General features: G+C 37.4%; 1 protein-coding gene across 5 annotated transcripts in view; it reads right to left on the bottom strand.

Annotated features, from left to right (window-relative positions):
• Positions 1–23,890, bottom strand: part of iqsec1b (IQ motif and Sec7 domain ArfGEF 1b) — a 183,267-nt gene that overhangs the window by 68,443 nt on the left and 90,934 nt on the right. The window contains exon 1 of one of the 5 annotated variants that reach the window (XM_084101641.1): positions 12,706–12,816. The exons of the other annotated variants lie outside the window; for them this stretch is intronic. Coding sequence (XP_083957767.1) covers positions 12,706–12,728 — 23 coding nt within the window. The 5' untranslated portion in view covers positions 12,729–12,816. Of the gene's footprint in view, positions 1–12,705; positions 12,817–23,890 lie in introns of those variants that run through there. 5 annotated transcript variants of the gene reach the window in all.

The raw sequence follows: 23,890 nt of genomic DNA, 5'->3' as shown, positions 1-23,890 counted from the left end.
CATATTAATCATATATCTTGATGTTAAAAAGGACATTAGACATGTTATTGGTCAACCAGTATTACACTGACCCAGACTAAAAACAATGAAAAAAGGGAAGTAAATGTCAAAAAGCTGTGGAATTAGCAAAGATACAGAAACATTATTGTGCATGAGCCGAGTCTGAACCTGAATATCTAGATAAAGCAAATGAGATGTGACCACATGTCATGGAAATTGAATGCACTGAAAGAGGTATATTTAAACACATGATAGCACATTCAAGCAATCCATTTCAAGGTAGCATGGCCAGTAATCACCAAACCCTGTAGGCGCTCATTTCTCTAGAGAATATCAACATACTCATATGTGTGTGTGTTTGGGATGCTTGTCATTATGCGAACTACTGAAGCCCCTGCACACGGACCGGATCTTTCTGCTCCCTCTCACGCCCTCTAAACTCTCTCAAATCCATCCACAGCCTGGCACTTAAACAAAACACACAGTCCTCTCGCTATAGATTGGTACAACAGATCAGGGATTTCTTTGTGCAAGTGTAAAGTGAGAAATGCTTAATGACACTAGCAGCCAAACAGAGCTCTATAGAGTTGAGCATTCATACTGTTTGATTGCCAAAGCACAAAAAGTCACATGGTAAACAATAAAAACACGCATCATTTAGCAAAATCATCTTTTTTTTTTTAAGAATATGAAGGCCTTACATTGTTAAATTGTACCAAATATCTTTCCAACCATTTCCAAAAGGGTTTTTATTCATTAGTTCTTGGGTGATCCAAATGTTTTATGACTAGACAGTCAGTTCACTTAAAAACCATCCGCACTCCGCCTTTCTGCAATTTAACTCGGAATTGCATTTAATTTTATGTACCTTTTACTTGTTTAAAACCCATAAACATTAGAGAACACAAGTACGGCCACACATGTCCCTTTTTCCTCAGTAATGAGTCCTAGCAAACAGCTCTTTTGTCTTGTGGGTAGTTTAGGGGCCCGTTTTGTAAGGGGGCTCGGGGGGGATGGGGGGAGTGGGGCTTGCCCATTAAACAGACGAGGATACATCCATCATCCGGTTGGCTGAGACTGAGGTCGTCTTCTTCCACACAGGACCAAGGCATTTTGACTGATATATATCCTATATATCCTCATCCTATATATCGTATAGGCTACAAATATAACTTGAAGACTCCAGTTTCTTAAATGGGAAACAAAGCTTTAATGGGGGAAGGTGCAATTGGTCTTGAGAGGGCAGAGTGGGCTAAAGCCATCCATTAGTCCTTGTACACCAGGTGTTGGCTTTTCAGGACCCAGCTGTGCTCCACGTCCCCAGTAAATGAGCCACACGGCTCTCTGAAGGTAATGACAGCGGTCAGCATCCGAGGGAGCACATGCCACACACTGCTATTAATGAACCGATGCTCTGCGAGAACTCAACACCAGTTAATGGCCCCTAGGCACAGGCACAGCCACATGAAAGCCAGTTTTACGATATAGGGCATCATATTCATGAATGACACTCAAGGGAACGCAAGGGAAATCTCAAACTGATAGATTTGTGGTAATTAAAGCCTATATATGTAATGCACGATTGCACGAAAATGCATGAAAAGCAGTTTCTTTCAAGGGATGTTATCACCAGCCTTGCAGGAAACTGGATGTCTCTTATGCTCACCAAGGCTGCAAAATAGCCAAATACTGCAGTAAAAACAGTAATTTTGTGAAATATTATTACAATTTAAAATAACTGTTTCCAACTTTAAAATGTAATTTATTCCTGTGATGGCAAAGCTGGATTTTTTTTTTTTGTGTGTGATTTTTTCATTTAATTAATACAACTGCATTATGTGAGCACTTCACAATTTGTAGTAAAAATTTTAAATTACAAATACAAGTCTGAGCTCTAAAGTTTCAATATATACTACAATATTGGTAGCTGATGAACAATAGCTAAAATACCTTTTAGATGTATTAAGACAAATGTGTCTGTAAAAAAATAAATAAAATAAAAATACTGTAAAATTACACAAAAGTATGCATTGTTAGGAAGCAGTAAAAACAATTGTTCAATTCTGAAGTTATATACACATTTTATGCCATGTATACGCCTCAATACAATCTAAACATATATTCTTTGTGATTGTTGGATAGGTGCATTACTCGGATATGGTACAGTAAAATGCAGAAAAAGCACACCAGTGATTATTTCACACAGAGGCACCAGCTGTGTAAATACAGTTTGGTTTCACGGTCTTAGGGACTGTTTTGATATACATAAGAACGGATTATATAACTATGTTTGCTTTATTGTAATGTTTTATCCGCCGGACCTGATGTCTCTTCAAAGAGCAGGTTTATTAAATGTACCAGTGAAAAAAACAAAAGCTTAGACTAGAGGTATATCAATTCAATAAACACTGCCGTCCCTGCAGGAAAAAACAGCTTAAGCTGGTAGCTGTGTTTTTAGAACATGGTTTCTACCTGGTCTAAACTGGTCACGCGATTGGAGGAGCAACAATATTGGATATAGGTGGTCAAGCTGTTTTTTGAAACATAGCTAGTCTAGCAGCTAAAGCCCCAGATATATTTTAAGCGAAAAGGAAGAACAAAAAGGTGTGAAGTTTGTTTGGAGAGTTTGAAACAGCTTAAAGTGAGTTTTCACTAGTGTTTATTGGTTCTAAATGCTCCTGTCGTCTGCTGTGTACAGACTTAAGTTTTGTTTGACTACATTCAGGAAGTGTACTTGGAGTAGATCAAATAAAAAGGGAGTTTGTATATCTGACTGCTTGTATTCATTGACAAAAATGTAGCCATGTGCAGTAATATTGCAACGCATCGTGATGCATTATGATAATCGAATCGTTGACATGATAATTGTAATCGAATTGAACCATGAAACCAAAGACGATTCACACCCTTACCCTAATATATTTATAAACCGACGTGACTTGACTGGAGTTCTGAATTGCAGAGCTTATGCAAACATATCCATGTCGCTGATGCTTTTATAACTGCCTGTACACAGCAACATAACTATAAATATAACTATAATGATAAATGGATTCTGATTGCCTATCAATGTTTTTATCATTCAAAAAAACATTCTGATACTGTCTTCAACGACATCGTTCCTCTGTGTCGTTATCATTAGAGTTTTGGTGTGGACTTCCCTATTTTAAATAGAATTAGAATGATTATTAAAAATTTGTAGTTGTAATTATGATTATAGTTATCGTCCTTGGTGTGAACGGTCCTGTGAAATTTTGAAGTATAAAGACTGAACTAGTACTTTCTTCTAAAACATAGCCTATTCAATTGGTTTTATATACAATAATTTATATACAAATACATGTTTTTTTAGTTTTTTTTTAAGAGTAGATTTTCCAACTACACGTTTGTTTGTTGAGAATAACCCACGCACTGACAAATACTGCAAAACATGGTGATGTGAGATCATGTTACTGGCACTCAGAGATCTTCACTCCCAGACTCCATCTTGTCTGTACTCATCCTGCTAACTTTATTACTTCCCGCTTTTCTCTTCAAAATGTTAACAGCCTTTCTGACAAAGCTGTATGTCTTCTTTTAATTCCCCTGGTGAATGGGGTGATGATCCTGTCAGAGATACGTTTTGATGATAAAACGCTTGAAGTGGCGTTATCTGTGCTCCTCCGGTTTGATTGGCGGAAACCAATAAGCACTAAATATAGGGCTTTGGGTTGCAGGCCATCTTAAAGACCCCCGAGAGGCCTTGGCCGTCTCAAGCAGGTAGGTGGGTGTGTAATTGCAGTTATTGTCGTGGCACGCGGGGCCAGATGGGGTCTAGGCTGAGATGATGAGGGTAGGCCATATTTTCAAGGCCTCAATATCACTTCTCTTTGAGACGGCTATCATGGTGAAGAGCTCTATCTGGGCTTTGGCAGACAGACTAATTTATCTCGATATATCCTGCCATGCTACTTTGATGTAGAAGGTGTCCAGCAGCCTAGGGCAATGCATCATGACACCCAACTGCCTGCGGGCTTGAGAGAAGCCAATATGTGCACGGCTGATATTATAATTGGACCTTTTTAAAATAAACAAAGGCAGTGCCAATAGAAATCCATCTGCAGGGAGGATAAAACAGCGTCTAGAATGTAAAAAGTGCTTTATATCAGACTAACCGATGTAGAGGCTGTCTTTTATAGCAGTATGTTAATGGTTTCCAATTTGCTGAGGAAAAACAGTGAGACAATTGAGGGAATTATTGCTTGCTGGTGGCCCATTCAAGGCTAAATGGAGCACCGGGAAATGTATTTATGACCCTCGTCATATTTCTGGTGAGAAAAAAAGGAAAAAGAAAAACAGAGTATCTTTGTCTATTTTTAGTCTGGTATTATCATGATCGCTTCCTTTCAAAAGTCTTCAGAAAGCCCCTTTTTTTCCTTCTATCAAAGCTGGAACAATAGCTGCCTGTGGACAGCTCCAGTGAGAATCGCTCAAGCACAATGAAACGCGGGGTGCGAAACTCACACCCAGCTCTGGATGACATCAAATCGCAAATATTTATAGTTCCATACGCCCTAAAGTGGATCATAATGACACTTCTTGAATCGTCTCATTTCTTTTAGACAGCCAGTAGTTTGTTCTGTTAAAAGCATTACTGCAATATTAAAAGCAAGATATATCAGCATTCACAAAACAAACTAAAAATTAAAAAATTTAAACTATATAAATGTATTAAAAATTCACAACTTTATTCTTATTTATTTTTTATTATATTTCAATTGTAATATATATATATATATATATATATATATATATATATATATATATATATATATATATATATAAGAAAATAACTAAATAAATGATCATTTATTCTACTTTTTTTTTCATGCATTCTTTATCCGTATTCAAGATAATCACACTGCCTTATGAAAATCTCCAGTTGTTTCTGTCAGTAGCTCTGGAATTCTAAGAGCTTTGTTAACTAATACTGCACACCCTTCAGGCTGTTACACATTCATGCATCATGAAAAAGTGACCATAGCTCCATGCTCCCTCTAGTGGACTGAGACAATGTCCCTGCAGTCCATCCCCTCATAAATATTCCACACGCTCATTTGCATTTCCTGTTCTATGCTCTCCTGCCAGAGGCAAAACACACCGTCTTAAAAGTGATCCTCTTATGAACATATGAAGAGATCACCCAGTGCACTGACACAAATTACACAGAAACAAATGGCTGCATATGCAAATGAGGACATCTGGGCATCCAACAGATCAGATGTGATGTGAGTTTAGCATTTTAATGACTGATTGCCTTCCAGAGTTGGAAAGTACATGCAAACTTAATGCACTTAAATGGTGAGCGCATTTAATTCAATATTGGAGATAAAACATTGTGCGTATTTATTCTGTCACAGAGGGACGTGCAGCATCTGAGCTTGGAAACGGGCCAGATTGCTTAAAACACATTTAACCAAGGTCTAATGGTCTAAGTATTTAACGAACGCATTAGATTATGAGCCAATTAATTCAATCACAGACCAAAGAATTGTAATTTCAGTTTCACTGGCTAGGATGGAGACCGATTACACTAAAACTCATCAACTTCACTCATTATGTGGCCCATAATACCAGATCTGTACTAAAAATGGCTTGTTGGATGGATATTTGTAGTGGCCCTCAACACTAATGAAACAGTTACAGTCTCAGCTTCATTAAGTTCAGATCATCAACGACTCTTTATTAAAAATCACATTATCATTTTTTCTTGTATATGATATCCATTTTCCTCTATTTCCCAATCAAATTAAGAAATCAAAGAGAGAAAGGCTGTACATACTTACAGTGCAAGTGGAAACCAATGATATGATGATATTTTTTTAGGTTTGATGTGACAGTTTTGTGAGTGCTCTCTTCACACCGAGATGAAACAGGGAAGCCTTGGTGGGTTCAACCTTTGCTTTGAAGTGGTTGCTTGTTGCCAGCGAATTAAATAATTCCATATAAAGATGAAAGGTGAATAAAATGTCAGCAGAGGCATGCTGGGTTGTGCAGTTAAGCTGTTGACGGCAATGGAGTTGTGAGTGGTAGAAGTGAGCAATTCAGCACACATAAAAGAAAAAATTCAAAACTGACTCTTCAAAAGTGTGGCATTGTGCAAGCACTACATTACTGAAATCTAATGGCAGGGGACAACTACATTTTCCACACTTTCTGAAGAAAATGGTAGTGCCAATGCCTTGGCTTGGCTGTCATCCTGTTGTTAAGCGGTTAAGCCACTGATAGGTGGTTGTTTACTGGCCTACATCAAAAGATATGTAATATGTAAAAAGCATAAAATGTTAAATATTAAAATATATTAATATAAAACAAAATAAAGAGCAATACATTTAACATACAATAACTTTGCAATAACTTACCTGTTATTTTTTAACTAATCCCCGCTGTGATTGCCTTCAGCCTCATATTGCTTTTATACAACTGTTCAATGGCACAAGTGGTGTAAGCAAATATGAAAAAAAAAAAAAAAAAAAACTTTTGTCTTTAAAGGAGAAGTTCACTTTTAAAATGAAAATTCTGTCATCATATAATCACCCTCATGTTGTTTCAAACCTGTATGAATTTCTTTCTTCTGCTGAACAGAAAGGAAGATATTTAGAAGAATGTCAGAAACCAGGCAGTTTTTGGGTCCCATTGACTTCCATAGTAGGAAAAAAATATACTATGGAAGTCAATGGGACCCAAAAACTGTCTGGTTACTGACATTCTTCTAAATATCTTCCTTTCTGTTCAGCAGAAGAAAGAAATTCATACAGGTTTGAAACAACATGAGGGTGATTATATGATGACAGAATTTTCATTTTAAAAGTGAACTTCTCCTTTAAGGGTCTTAGAAAGTCTTTTAAAAACCCTCTTTTGTGCAGAACTACTTCCGCCGCGGATTCAAATCTCAAGTTGACAGTTTAACAGTTGAGCCGAAGCCTCCATTACTAATTCTAAAATGTCACTTTAAAGGAGAACTTGGTAACTTTTTTAACTTAATAAAACTGTCTAGAAATCATTTGGATGGTTAAACAACGTGTTCTGGTGATATTGGTGACTTTCCCCGCTCCCCCCAGCGTTCCCAGGCGGAAAACCAACCTTGCAACTTGGGGACTACCGTCCCGGCAAGATAGAAATTGGAAGTCTCGTGAGAAGCGAGAACGAGAACGAGCGCGAAACACGAATTGCTTTACGGCAATTCGACATAAACACACGCATGTATGATGTATTACCAGATTACCCACCTCGGTAGACATAGCTCCACACGATACAGTTGGCTTGCTCCGATCAAAACAAACGCACATGAGCAGCAGTAGAGAGGGGGAGGAGGCCGCCGCAAGTGAGTTTTTTACGACCGTGTTGTGAAATATACGCCCCCCCCCCACAGCTGTAGGGGGAGCTCGTGGGGAAAACATGCGACAACAAAAGGGAAAATCAGCGAAGAAGTGACTAGAGTTCGCTAGAGTTGCCGAGTTCTCCTTTAAAACTAGCAATGAAGGAATGTTGTTATGCTTCATTGAAGCTTATTGTATTATGAAGAGTATTATGAGAGAGAGATTGACTGAGCATTTCATTTCTGATATAGCTATCAATGTACTCATGTAGTAGCAGTTCAAGTGCCAAGAAAATAAAAGTAGAGTAAGACGGCAACATGTTCACTTTCTACTGCTTATTGAGTCGGCCATTTGAGACCTAGTGTCCATCTCTCTTACAGCAGACATGGTGCCCTTGCCTACTTGTTTTATATAAGCACTAAAAATCCTGAGGGACACGGAGCCTAGAGTTTAACGGAGAAAATCCTGTAGGCTATTTTTGAGGGTCATAGCATGACCCCACCAGCAGAGCCCTGTCAGAACCAATGGGCTTTCATCATCCGCCTTTGAGAGCCAGAGTGGGGAACATGAACCGGTCATTGGTCTCACTTTCTGCTGTTTGAGATAGGAGTCATGGCGATTTTCACTTCAAGGTGCTGCACCTACTGTCTGATTCCAACTGAAGAAAACATCCTATTTCCAGTTTTTAATGCTCCTTAAAGGAACTGAACAACATGAGGTTGAGTAGAGCTGTCGGTAAGGCTGGGTATCGAGTTCGATACTTTTTAAGGCTCTGACCGAATTGCCTGGATAACATAGAGTATCAAAAAATGTCTTGCCGTTCGGTACCAAATTTTGATACCTAAGGGGTTAATCTCATCAACGTCAGTGAGGCAATAAGCATGCAGCAAGATGTGTAAGTGTCCCAACCCCCATAGATGTAAAAGATGTGGAAAAGATTAAAAGTGTGGCTACATTTCACCAGGCTCAATGCTAACAGCGGGTGATGCAATATTTGCGACAAGATAATTGCTGCCAAGACCGGCAACACGACTAATCTGATGAAGTGCTTGACAGTGCACGGAATAAACTTAAGAGCAGAAAGTTGCTCCGTCTTCAACTGCAAGAAGAACTGGAGGGTGTCACATAAATGAAGCGAAATGCTGATAGGCTAATTAACTCACAGACCTGAGAAATAGGCATACTGTAGAAAGCTTGAAAGTCACTATACTGCGGAGATGACGAGTCAGCAATGTCAATTTCATCTTTGCAGCCAACACTGACTCAGAAAACACTAAATTATTAATAAACAATTAAAATGTCTCCTTGCTATTGTTTCACTTTCATAATATCATTAGACTACATTTGCCATTACTTAGCTTTATGTGTGCACTTGAGTGTGAGGCATATATTCCGCCTCCCAGTACCCTATTATGAGTCATTGAGTCTGTAAAATAAAGTCAACAAACTGAAAGAATAAAACCAAAGGTTTTTTTAGGTAATATGTAATGTAATCTTGTTAAAATAGATTTCATAAAATAGGTATCAGAAAAAGTATCGTTCAGGAACCGGTATCGAAGTCAAGGTATCGGTATAAACATTTTAACGATACCCAGCCCTAGCTGACGGTTAGCACACATGTTCATGCTCTGTCATTTCCCAATCCAATTCTCATCTTCTCTCCCAGATATTTAAGATCTTGCTCTATATCAATAAGTCACAGAAAGCCAATAATAACTGTTTAAAGGTTACCTGAACACATTTCAGTGATGTCTATACTGTGTTGATCTGAATATTGCCAGCACAAAGAGTCAATTTTCATAATTAAATCTAATAAATTCAATGAGCAGCAACTGGTCCAAGATGATAACATTGATCGTGAAGCACAAAGACAGGTGCTTCTTTATTCCTGCATTCATTCGCCTGTGTCAGCATTTACTGACTGGTGCCACTAGAGAACGCAGCCATATGTCATATATAACATAAAAATAAACTCGCTCATGCACAGGAGCTTCAAAGCAAGAATACAGCCTCAGTGATTCAGATCATATGACAGTACATGCAGACACAAATTCCATCTCTCACAAACAATGACGATGATTGCAATTAAATCTGAGCTACTGCATTTTGAGTAAACTAATGTATAGGTGGAGATGAGCTACTCACACATTCTGCACTGATTGTGAAAGAAAATCTGTATTAAAAATATAGTAAAACGTGTTAAACAGCGCTACCACACTCTTACTGGTACCTGAAAGTATGACTAAATTAGACAAAATATTTCATAAACAATGCATAGCCTTTCAAATTCTGAGAAAATTTGTGGAGCTTTCTGCCAAGCCAAGATCCCATGAGTTTATGAAACCGCTAAATACACCAATAAGCAACTAACGTTTTGAGACATAGCATCATTAAGGCTGTGAAAAACATATGCTTAAACATATGTTTAAATCATATGACTAATTAATGAACTATTTTCTATCATATCAAAGATTGCACATACAATACATGACAGCTTCTATCAACTAAGCATTTAATGTTTTAGATAATCTAATTTATAATGATTTATTAGGATCAAGGGTACTTTTCCACAGATTTGCTGATGAATAATTTATTATTTTATCAAAATGTATTGTTTTATCATGTATTATTTGAGATGTATATATTTGAGATGTATATATATACAGTGCAATGCATAAGTGAATACACCCATGCTAAAGTTGACTAAAAAGAGGAATAAAAAATCATATTTTGGAAATTGAACTTAATGCCTTAATTTAAAAAAATAGGAAAAATCCAACCTTTAAGGACACCAATTTTCTTTGTGAATGAATAATGTATCGTAAATAAATAAATGTTCTTCCTTAAAATACATGGTGCATAAGTGAGTACACCCCTATGTTAAATTCCCATAGAGGCAGGCAGATTTTTATTTTTAAGTATTTTTTAAAAATTTTTTTTAGGATACTATGCATCCTGATAAATTTCCCTTGGCCTTTGGAATTAAAATAGCCCCACATCATCACATAGCCTTCACCATACCTAGAGATTGGCATGGGGTACTTTCCATAAGATCATCTCTCAATGCAAATCAAACTAGCTTTTAGGCTAACTGAAATAAAATCATGCCAATCTCTAGGTATGGTGAAGGCTATGTGATGATGTGGGGCTATTTTAATTCCAAAGGCCAAGGGAACTTTATCAGGATGCATAGTATCCTAAAAATAAAATAAATAAAAATACTTACAAATAAAAATCTGCCTGCCTCTATGGGAATTTAACATAGGGGTGTACTCACTTATGCACCATGTATTTTAAGGAAGAACATTTATTTATTTACGATACATTATTCATTCACAAAGAAAATTGGTGTCCTTAAAGGTTGGATTTTTCCTAATTTTTTAAATTAAGGCATTAAGTTCAATTTCCAAAATATGATTTTTTATTCCTCTTTTTAGTCAACTTTAGCATGGGTGTATTCACTTATGCATTGCACTGTATATATATATATATATATATATATTTTTTTTTTTTATTATGTAATGTAATGTAATTCATATAAGAGATATTATAAAATAGGCATTTCGAGTCTCAATAGCTGGTATATGTGCCAAGTTTATTTATTAGTTAAATTCTGCATTAATAAATTCTATAAATTTGAGTTATGTGTGTATGAAGTACAGGGGATTAATACTATAAATTGTGATGTTTTAGCATTATGATAACCATGGCAACAATTAGGTTGCAAAATTTGCATACATCTCAACAACCTATGACACTTCATCACAAAATGTGTCACACCTAAACTAAGAGTTAAATGAGGTTAGAAGCACATCAGTGCACTGAGTGACAGAATAATGCTGTGCCGCCACGCTGAATCCTGCTCGCCTGACCTCAGAGCTGGAGTCTGGCTCTCGCTGGCAGGCTAATGTGAAAGCCTTCCTCCTGAGAGGCATGGCACTACGCCACCTCCCATTACTGTCACTGACACGACTACTGCCACCGAGCTCTAAAAACACATCCAAATCACATTCACACACACACACACAAAAAAAAGTTCTAGTTAGTTCTAATTGTGGTTTGGGGAGCATGATCTATACTTGTGCAATAGAGAGAGAAAGTGTGATTAGTCATGGTCCGCTCTAGAGGAGTAACGCGTGACCAGGGTGACCTTGAGGGAGGGTCACATGACATCGAAAGGCTGTCCCAATTCCCTTTGGTCCCTCCCTCCCCCCTGGGACGAGGCACAGCGGGCGGCAGGGGAAGATGTGCAAGCGGACAGAGCTCAGGGGCAGATGGAGACATGGACCTTTGCATTATGCAACATCCCAGCTGAGAATGAGGCTTGCTGACAGTCTTTTTACTCGCTTGATAAATCCCAATTTGAACACACAAACATCTATCTATGAAATTACCTTATTAACAATAAAGATAGATCGTTTATGAACAATGAAGACAGACAGACAGACATAGACATCTATCTATCCATCCATCCATCCATCCATCCAATCAAATGAGCTTATTAACAACAAAGATAAATATTAACAAATAGGTAATTTATTAACAATAAAGATAGATCGTTTATTAACAATAAAGACAGACATCATATTTTACTCCTTAACAAGATTAAAATGACCTTATTATCACTGATGTAATTTAAACTGCAAATATCAAACTATTCCTTCAGAACATTTAAGTGTATGTGCCAAAGAAAAAACCCAAAACAAGAGTGCATCTTGTATCCCGGAGAGAGGGCATGCTCATTCAGCTTGACAAACAGCGGTACGCTCAATACAGACTGTCTTATACCGTTTCTAAAAATAGTCTCGCCGTGACATCACCAGAGCTACGCAAACACTGTCCACTTTGTTTTCAGTCTGCGTGCGAGAGATATCTCAGGGTAGAGAGCCAACCTTATCCCTCTGCCCTGGGCTTAGAGAGACACAGCCTGCGGCAAACTCGCAGAACATGCTGAACGTGCCTGCCTCAAACAGTCCATTAACTCTCTGCGCCAGACATCAAAATGCGTGACCCAAGATTTGCTCCTCGTATGTTTTGATGGCTTTTTAAAAATGTTTAATGAAGCGTCAAGCTACTGCAGCAGTCAAGTTGTCATGTATGAAATTAAAACGGGGTCTTACCCCACAGATACGGGTGGAATAACAAGATCTGTGCGCTGTCAAAAACGCTCTCCCTCATTTATTTGACATCACGCTCATGTGATCGCACAATACTGAATGCAATGCTGAGGTTAATAATATCTGTTGTTTCACATCAAAACAAATGCAAAGCTCAATATTCCCCTTATCTCAAATGAGTCCTGGCACGATTACACACACTTACATGCACAATTCAAACATGTACTCACAAATAGTAGCGATGACAAGCCATGAAGTCGCTGTGTCTCTGTGAGTCTGTTGTGAGCGGCAAACTAAGCTTCAGTCTCACACACACACCTCTTTCCTCTCAAACACTCGCAGAAGTGCTCGACTCATTCAAGCATAGCCTCAGCGGGGCGGCAGACCTCACGGAGTGTGTGATGTAATGTGCATTTCAAACATACACACACACACACACACACACGTACATCTCATCAGTGATGTTTCCTATGAGATTCCGAGATTCACACATTCATTTTCATGTGATGGATCAAAAGGTGATCATTTTATTACTGGAAATGAATCATGCAATAGGCACTTCTGAACCCATCCTGCGTTTGATTTGTTTTTGTTTACGTCTGATCTCTTCAATCCTGGACTGTAGTATGGTTCAGGGAGCCAGAGACCTAGTTGGCACAGTGGTTGCTATAGTAACAGATTCTGTTTGTGAGGCTGGACCAATCAGAACGAACATGGAGCATCCCTAATGACACAAACGGATTCATTAAGTACTAACAAAAGATTATGAGTACAGGCAAGCTGAAGACTTAATTATGCTGGGAGGGAGGAAATACCTCTTGATTCAAGAAATATTTTAATTACCAGTCGGCATCTTTAATCTAAAATCGCTGGCAGTGATTTAAAGTTTTTAATTGTTGGTCTATATCTCTATATAAAATTGCAGTGCCCAATTAAAATGTTTAAATTGTTGGTCTGTGTCTCTAATATAAAATCACTGGTCATGATTTGAATTTTTTTATTGTTTGTCTATGGCTCTAATATAAAATTGCTTGGCCGATTATATATTTTTTTATTGTTGGTCTACATCCCTAATATAAATTCTTGGGTGCCATTTTAATTTTTATATTTATGCGCTACAATTCTTAGATCCCTGGGCACATTTTACACTTTTTTAATTGTTGGTCTAAGTTCCAAATTTAAAATAACTGGCTGTGATTTGATTTTTTTGTTAATTGTTGATCTACATCTTTAATATAAAATCTCTGGCTGTGATTAATATTTTTTAAATTGTGTGTCTACATCTTTAATATAAAATCACTGGTTGTGATTATTTTTTTTTTAATGATGGTCTACATCTCTAATATAAAATTGTTTGGCCAATTTAAACTTTTAAATTGTTGGACCCTAATTTAAAATAGCTAGCTGTGATTTAAAAAAATATATTACATTTTTTTTTAATTGTTGCTCTCTAATATAAAATAGCTGGGCCTGATTTATTTCGTTTTTTCCTTTTTTTACGTCCTTAATGTGAAACTGCAAGCTGGGATTAAATTTTTTTAATTGTTGGTCTACGTCTCTAATATAAATATTGGTTAGCCCAATTAGGTTTGTTTATAATTGTTCTACATCCCTAACATAAAATTGTTGGCACCATTAAAATTTTTTAATTGTTGGTCCCTAATATAAAGTCGTTGGGTGCCATCTTAACTTTTATAAAATCTCTGGGCCTGAATTAATTTTAATTACATTTTTTTATTGTTGGTCTACGTCTGTAAGCGCTAGATGTGATATTACTATTATTATTATTTTTTACTTTTGATCTACATCTCTAATATTACAGGCTGAGCGCACATTGAGAGCTGACAGTTTTACCCTTTTTTTGTGGGATGTCTCAACAGACAACCTCTCCTGTCCCGCTGGGACCCTCCTGCATGTACCTGTCACCTGGTAACAACAATGCCATGGCACATGCACATTACCAGTTACCATAACAATACCTGTCAGATAAAACACGTTCCCAACATGCACCAGGAGACTTAACCGGCTCCCACACACTTTAATACCTCCACAAGCTGACATAGCACTTAACACGCAGAGGGGCTTTGGAAACATCTCCACCTCTGATATAACAAGGTCGGGGCCTTTGTTATGCTGATTTAATCTCCCGAAGGAGCATTGCATTGTGGGATCAGATCTTTACAGGGTTAGGAAAAAGCACAGTAATGAGGCTGTACACCTCCACGCAAACACGCTCATTATGGAGCCTTGGTGGCAAGCATGAGAGCGAGACTTTTGGGACTGGTGTTGTTCATGCATGTATAGAGATGATGGACAGAGGTGGGGAAGGAAAGCTGGAGGTGCACACCAGATTTGATGTAGCTGTCAAGAGATGCTGACATACTGATACATCAAAATGATGTGCATTACATTTTTATGCTAATGCAATGTTAATGATCATTCACAAATACCTAAAACAAATCAAATCGATATCACCCACGAAGCTTCATATATACATTTAGAGGAATGCATTACACATGTAATGCATATTGTATGAGATGTGAAAAGGACAAGCATTGGCAGTCGGCTCAGAGCCCAAACCAACTACTGGATCTCTCATCAATATAGGTGTGAACTGAATAATTTTATATATATACACACACACATATATATATATATATATATATATATACATATATATATATATATACACACACATATATATATATATATATATATATATATATATATACATACATACATACATACATACATACATGCATACATATATATACATTATATATATATATATATATATATATATATATATATATATATATATATATATATATATTATACATACATATATATACATATATATATTATTTTAGGGCTCAGCAATAATGTTTTTTTTATGTTCTGCTGGTCTAGTCAAGACGTTTAAATTATTACAAAAGATTTATGTTTCAAATAAATGCTGTTCTTTTGAACTTTCAATTTCGTCCCCTTGGAATTATAAGGTTCTATCTGCGTTCTGAGCAGTTTTGAGATATTGAGCTTTAAAAATTTTTGCATTCCATTCGACTGTGTAGAAAGAACCTTTTTATTTTCTAAATAAAAAGTTCCAAAATGTACACAACTTAAAAAACAACATCACATAATGTAAAGAAGTGGTCACAGAATAAGAATATGTGAATAACTAAATTTTGACAAAAATGTCAGATAGAACCTTATAATTCCAAGGGGACGATTTATCAAAGAATTCTAAAAAACAGAATGTATCACGGTTTGCACAAAATATTAAGCAGCACAACTGTTCTCAACATTGATAACAATAAGAAATGTTTCTTGATCAGCAACTCAAAGCAAATACATTTTTTAATAATATTTCACAATATTACTGTTTTTACTGAATTCTGATTAAATAAATGCAGCCTTGGTGAATATACTGTAAGAGACATTAAAATATCTTACCGATCCCAAACTTTTGAATGGCATACAAGTACATTCTCGTGAGCACGTGAAAGTCTGTATATTTTTATTTTTGCAAAGGTCCCTTTAGGGGCTCCGTATTACGAGCATATTAGCATGAAATATATTATATACATTACGATAAATATAAAATGTGTATTTTTTATCATATTAATACAAAAGAGAATATGCAACAAAATGCTACTTATCTATGAAATATTAATGCAAAATATTACTGATTAGTTTGTAATTTTCAACACATTATTATGATATTATCAACTGTATTAAGACTACCACAAATCTTTTTTCTTTTTTTTATCTAACAAAACATTGTCTACTTATGGTATGTTAGCCATCTAAATAACATTACCTTGGTGACGTTTCAGATGAACTAGTCAACATCATTGTTGGATGACTAATCAACCATCCCAACTCATCTCTACTGCAAACTTGGTAAACACAAACATACATCCTGAGGTGAAGTACAGAGGGAGCAAAACATCTCACAAGTGCTCTATCTCTGATCCCTGGAAATAGCACTCATTCACTCCCCTGGAGAGGATGGCTGAAAAGTGCGAGTGAGTGAGTGTGCGTGTAAGGCGGTTTCAAAGAGGCCTGCCCCCAGACTTATTCACTCAGTCAACTACTTGTGATCAGAAATTAGCCTTGGCTGAAAGGGCCGTGCTGAGAATCTCTTTCGGCGATATTCTGCCTCTGCTCTCTGAGGCTCTTGTCTGAGGAGCTGAAGCAGGCTAATCTCTGCTAGCCTTGAGCTGTTCGCTAACAATACAGCACCAAGGGAGAAAAGATTACTTACAACTGAACATCTATTACGGAGGAATGATTTATTGATTTGCTGAGGGGTTGAAAACCAGGGGGAGGCAGGGGCTTGATACATTGGAGAGATCTGCAGAGGAGGCAGGAGTGTTCATGAGACAGAATTGAGGTACACATATTCATGAGGCAGAACTGATAAAGAAGTCTTCATGAGGTGAACATGAACTTGAGTTGTGCGCCAACTGTGAAAATTGAATTGAGGATTGCTTTTTAAATTCAATTTGATGAATCGGACTTCTGTTTAAATTGAGGTACAGTGGCAAACAGAACTGCAGTTTGAATTATGAAGGAAGTAGAATCATGTGAAATTCAAAGAGGATGGATGGATGGATGGATGGATGGATGGATGGATGGATGGATGGATGGATGGATGGATGGATGGATGGATGGATGGATGGATGGATGGATGGATGGATGGATGGATGGATGGATGGATGGATGGATGGATGGATGGATGGATGGATGGATGGAATTACAGCTAGTAAAATGGGAAGTTCCAATTCAATTCAAATTCACATTAACATAAATCCTTGCAGTTGAAATCAGCTCATCATGAGGAATTCAGCCCTAAATATACGTCAACAGCTTTCCATGACTGTGTGCACCGTATATATGCCTGCACACACGCGCTCATGAGTCGGTGACAAGGCAGCGAACACCTGACACCTCATCATCTGAAAGAGGGAATGAGAGTGAAACATATGGGGAGATCTATTTGCATGCCTCACATCTCTCCGACTCACTTAAGAGTCACGCTCAGTCTTCAGCTCTGCTCTCCGCTCAGAGGATCACTCAGACTGTGTGTATGAATAATGAACGCACATTAAACCCCAGATGTGCAGAGGGAAAGAAAGAGAGGAAGATAAAGAGAGAAGAAGAGAACTGAAGTCGCTGCGGGGGACAGACAACTGAGACACGGGGGGCTTGGACAGAATTGAATTATAACTTGCGTGATCCAGGGCTCATTTTAAAGGGATGATGGCAGAGGTTTAGACAGACCTGTACAATATCGTGTCAAATATCTGTTCCTGGATCAGTGTGCGGATGAGAAGTAATAGTGTGTCTGTATATGAGGAACTCGATAGCTGCTTGGCTCTTCTAATACACTGTCTCCCTCCTCTGGAAGAGAGCCATGGATGCTGCCAACAACAGTCCAAACAAACAACAACATAGATTGAAATACATGAGCCATAATAACGCTCAATAAATAAAATGCCAAATAAAGACGATGGAATAAATAATGGAATATTCCATTTAATAATGGAAGATAAAACAATTTTTCAAATACATACCCTGAATGCAATGCGACTTGCTTTGAATAAAAGCATCGGCCAAAGGTATAAATGTAAATATTGCAAGTCTGACTGAAGATTTTAGAAATCTATACATGAACTAATGCATTTTAACATTAGATAACTGTCTGGAGTCCAAATGATTTAACGTGACCAACAGGGGGCAGTGTTTTCACACATCTATCACACCATGTGTTTCTCTGCATATGGATTTCTGAAAAGTTTATGAGCCAACCATAAACATGCTCAGATCATCAACAACATCAGAAATAAAAATTGTGTGTACGTTCCAAGTCCATGACTAAAAAGCAGCGAGGGTGCAGCTGGGGTGACGGCCATGAAATGAGTAGGCAACACAATTTCTGCACTTACTGAGCGCTCTCTGAAGAGATCTTCAGATGTTGTCTACAAAAAGACACACAGCGGGGAAAGCTGGAGCCAATTCTCCTTGTCAAAAGGAAGCCTGCCAGTGTGTACCGCATCGCTTCAATCACAGCAAGACGACCCAATGATGATTACAACAACGCTAATTTAAGGGCACAATTGCTTCCATTATCATTACAGTTAATCACTGTGACTAGAAGACTAGTGCCGACAGGGAACTGTCAGAGTTAAATGAAAGCTGGGTGTCAAATTGTACAGGTCACTGCAAAAACGACCTTCAACAGAACAAACGTCTGCCTCTGACAGCAGTAACACGAGCGCTTCAACTGAGACGTTCGATCTTGAACATCAGCATTATCCTCACACAGAGAAGAGGAGGAGGATATGACGGTGAGTTCTATCAGCAGACGATCCACAACTGCACCTGCGTAAACCTCACTGATGCTAGAAAGAAAAGCAGAGAATGGCATATTGTGAATGAATGCAAATTAGATCACAATTATGCATAGAGACACATACATTCTTTAAATATCGATTAAAAAATGACCGCGATCAATCAACTCCAAAGGTCACCAGAAAGAGAGTAAGCGGCCAATTATTTCAATTTGCTCTGTGCCTCCGTCTGCACATACACACAGTCGGATGTCCACACACAAACGCTGAGTCTTCTGAGATTTCATTGTTCAGAGTGAAGTGTGGCAGAATCTCTTCACTGCACATTCTCCACGTCCCTCTCTGGGAGTGTTATGATTGTCTGTGATGGACACAATCTTTCAAATCAAACCCCTTTAGGCTGAGGCAACAATTCCAGACCCCTGAATCTGCTCAAATCTCCCACAATGCCAGTGTCTTTGCAGTAGAGAGCTGTTGCAGACTGAAGCAACACACACACTGCTCCAAACCAGCACATTTGCACATTATACAATAAGTCCACAACTCAAATCTGCTCTGTAGTAATAACTAAAATATTAGCTACCTAGAAATGACTTGTTCAATTTCTCAAGTTGTTGAAAAAAATAAAAAAATAAAAAAAAAAGAAATATTAAAGTGCCCCTTTTATGCTAATTTAAAGATTCCAAATTTTGCTTTTGAGGTCTCCTAGGTTTACATGGATCCAAGATAAAAAATAAAAAAACTTACATTTTCTCATAATATACATAGCAGTATTACCTCTTTCTTTCTCAGAGTGTCTGAAACAGTTCAATAAAGGATTTGGTCTCTCTAAACCCCTCCTTTCTGAGAGCCTACTCTGCTCTGATTGGTCAGATGGCCCAGACCATAGACCATTATGCAAATATCTTACAAAACTATGACTCGTTACAGGCAGTTCAGAATCTGTTCTTTCTTTTGGAAGAGAATAACAAACAGCTATATTTATTTCACTACATGAAAAGTAATATCTGAAAAAGCATAACAGGGGCACAGAAGTGCAAATTGTAATGTAGTAGTATATAAATGATTTATTGTAAAATGCAATGCAGTGTCAGTGCAAGTATTCACTGTAGACCAAAAGACATAGCAAATGTGACACGCGATGACATAATCATATTTCAGGTAATTGAGTCATCAATTTCACAATGTTTAGTGAATCAAGACCTTTGCAATCAACTAAATGTAATATAGGCCTACTGATTCATAGGGAAATATAGAGCAGAACGAAACACCAGACGTCCTTCAAGAAGCAATTAAACCGAAAAATTCAGGCACATACTGGCAAAAACATTTGTGCTAGCTAACTCGCTCTAGCACAAAAGCACATTTTAACATCCCACATTGAAGTCTAAGTTGAATTGCTCTAAATGCTGTGTCAATTCACCACGTCCCCACAGAAACAGAAGTCTTGTTATTATGCCATACGTCCTCCACTGCAGCTAGGACAATTAAAACCAGGCTAAACCGGCAGCCTTATAACTGACACTTGCGTTTAATTAGAGCGAGACAGAAGGTGAGTCTCAAGCTCTGTGCAGGTCTCTGACGCTTTCGTAGCACTTCACCTCTATAAGACTCTGTCTCCGCTATTTACTACAGCATCTCGCCTCCTAGCAGGACCCGTGTCTCCTTGGAAACAGAGATGTGGCTGTGATTTGTGTGTATGTGTGTGTGTGAGATGTCTGATGTAGTGGGATACCGCCTGTCCCCTCAGCTCTGGTTTGCGAGACTATAGTCAAGCAGCTGTAACGTGTCCATGGGAGCTGATAGAACACATATGCCAAAGACGCATCTTTCACATGAGCACGCACACACTTGACTTCCTCTCGAAATGAAACGTTAAGTCGGCAGGCTGCTGAAAGGGGTTTGTCACTAGGATTGTCATGATAAGAATTTTCAATAGTGAATAGCAGTCAACTGTATGATTATCAATAACGATATATACCACGAAATATTCAATAGCAATGAATATGCTATTGAACACACTCCTTTAATTATTACAGATATTAATGTGAATTATGTTAGCCTTTTCTGCTTCAGTGTAAAAAGGTAATCTCACAAAAATGACAATTTCTTGCAACTGCAACTTTACGTATTTCTCAAAATTGCGACTAAATCTTATTATTCTCATAACTGCAGCTTTATTTCTCATAATTTCAAATATCTCACAATTGCGACGATTTCTCATAACTGCAACTTTATTTCTCATAATTGCTACTATACATCACATTTGAGACTTCTTCTCTTATTTGTGACATTATATCAGAAAATTGCAAATTTAAATCTGGCGTTTGCAAATATTTAGACACAACTGTGCTCTCAAAGTTACAACTTAATTTCCTGTAATCGTGAATTTAAATATCACAATGTCGCTTTATATCTCACAACTACAGTATCTTTTTATATCACATTAACTTCATCCTACAATTACTAAGTTTTTAATTATTAAGTTGTATTTATTCAAATGAATTAAAACAACAACATTAACTTGGTATCTTTATTTATTTATTTTATTCGGTATTGATTTAGTATGAAGTACCAGTAGTTTTGACATATTGTACCAACTGGCCTGGTCTACGGAGGAACATCTAACTGGCTAACTGTCACGCTCCCTCTTGCTCTTTCTTAGACAGGCTTGTTATGATGTTAATGTCATTCCTCTCCTCTTCCTCTCTCACTACCATCCCTTTCTTTCTGTCATCTCTGGTCCACTGAATGCTGTGCTCCGTACTTCCACACTTGCCTGTCAGGAGGTCTTTAAAACAACTTGCAATTTGCTCTTCCCTTTGATGGAAAAGGTTGGTCCGAACCAGCTTTAACCTCCTTTACAATTCACGGCCTCTTGCCGAATTTCGCCGCTGACCTTTTTAGGTTCAAACCAAAGTAATGAGATAAACGTTTTGGAAAAAATTATATTTCATTCCCTTTCAGCCTGAATTGCGCTGCTTCATCATGACGTGTGCACCATGACGGTCCTTGTATTGAATTTCCTTTTTCCATTCTTGTTCAATCATGGTTTCATTCATTCCACCTCATTCAGGGCCTCTCCACTTCAGCTTTTGTAATTATTTGAGACTAAAAAAATGATACAGACGTTTTAATATTTTGCTACAAATATGATGTGTGAGATGTCCTTGGGAACTGAAAACAGAGAGAGGAGAGAGAAGGAAAGAGAGAGGTTGAGAGGGCTAGAGTGAATGTCAGTAGTCGTGCGAGCTGTACGTGTTTAGACTCAGGATGAGAAAGCGACCAGACAGAGAGAACAGAATAATGATTAATGAGAGAAAGTGAGTTGTCTTAAAAGAGATTTGCCACATCGTTTTATCAAAATCTTTAGACATAGGTGTGATTATATTTACAACCATTACAGTTGCTCACTAGCATAGGTTGTGTTTTGGATGCCGTTTCCATGCACTTACGGACACATTCCTAGATCAACATCCACGTGAGAATTACATATGAAAGTGAACATTGCTATGGCGGCCTCCTCGCTCCAAAGGAAAGAGAACTTTAAGTGAGCATTCAGAAGAAAGCAGGGAATTACTATCTCATTTGTGACCGTCTGAAAAGTTAACTTGATAACGGCAGCAAAATGTAAGTAATATTTCCTGTTATAATATTATGTACTGTATAGTTACTGGCTACACGAGAGCAACTGAGGTAAATTACCTCACATAATTAAATCATTAAAACACACCACTCACAAACACATAATCATAAATAATAATATTACTATAAAGTAATTAGTGCTGTCTAATCGATTCATCGTGATTAATCGCATCTAACATAAAAGTTTGTGTTTGTATAATTTATATAGTTTATATAACTGTGTTACACGCCACTGCTGAAATCCACCCGCATTTGGTGGGTTGACGGGTGTTAATGTAAAGCCCTGTATACAGTATATATTTATTATATATATTATATATATTACACACATTTATTATATAACCACAAACTTTTATTTTAGGTGCGATTAATCGTGATTAGCAATTAGTGATTTTTAGTGACAGCACTAAAAATGATATATAATAATAAAATACTTAATATAATTGAAAGAAAGAAAGAAAGAAAGAAAGAAAGAAAGAAAGAAAGAAAGAAATCGATTTCTATTTCACAGTAGAGGATGCTGAAGTGCTGGGGCCGGAATGAGTCTTTTTAAAGTTACATAACCAGTAAGAACTTCCATTGCCTGAATTTCTTTAGAAAAAGCAGAGTAGCGGACTGTCAAAAATTGATTCACATCAGCTGTGTGCTTATTTATCACATATCCTGAGAGAAAAGTGAATTTTCTATTCAAGCTGTCAATGAGCCTAAGGAAAGCCTGCTGTATCAGAATATTCCTGTAACTGATAAAACCAACCTCAGCTGCATATTGCTTTCAGACTGAAACTTTAGTATTTTTCAAAACCAAAAGAAAAGTTCTAAAGAAACTTATTAGCCAAGATTATAGTTTGAGAATGACAACGAGATGAGATATTATCACCCTTATCGAAATGTGCGCCATTTAAAAGTGTTTCACCGCAAAGAAAAGCCAGCGCTCTGAAAAAAGCGCTCTCCACATAATAATGCTGGGGTGGAATAATTGCGCAAACTAACTGATTAAATTCGGCAGTGTGTGAAGTTGGTGCGATTACCATAACTCATTATATTACCTATTTAATTTTGCACCCCTACTGCTTTGGTGAACGTTAGATCAGTTTAGTTTGTTTGGCCTGAAGGAAATGAGCTTATTTAATACTTTTTCAAAAGCACAAGCCTGGACACACACACACACACACACACACACACACACACACACACACACACTCAAATCCAGGAATGTAGAGGAAGATATTATTTGAAAGAGTTTCAAGATCCTTCACACTTCTCTTTCTTTGTTACGATTTTGTACATTAGCAAATAAAAACTTTTCAAATCTTTGACTACACCCAAATTCACGATGGGAAGCCCTGAGGATACACAAGATTCAATTTGAACACACAACACATCAAAGCTGATTGTCAGTTGTTACAAGAACCAA

The sequence above is a fragment of the Abramis brama genome (genome assembly GCF_963993115.1).
Source record: "Abramis brama genome assembly, chromosome: 23".
NCBI classification, from domain to species: domain Eukaryota; kingdom Metazoa; phylum Chordata; class Actinopteri; order Cypriniformes; family Leuciscidae; genus Abramis; species Abramis brama.
The sequence above is the reverse complement of the archived record's forward strand: the minus strand, read 5'-3'. Positions and strand labels throughout refer to the sequence as shown.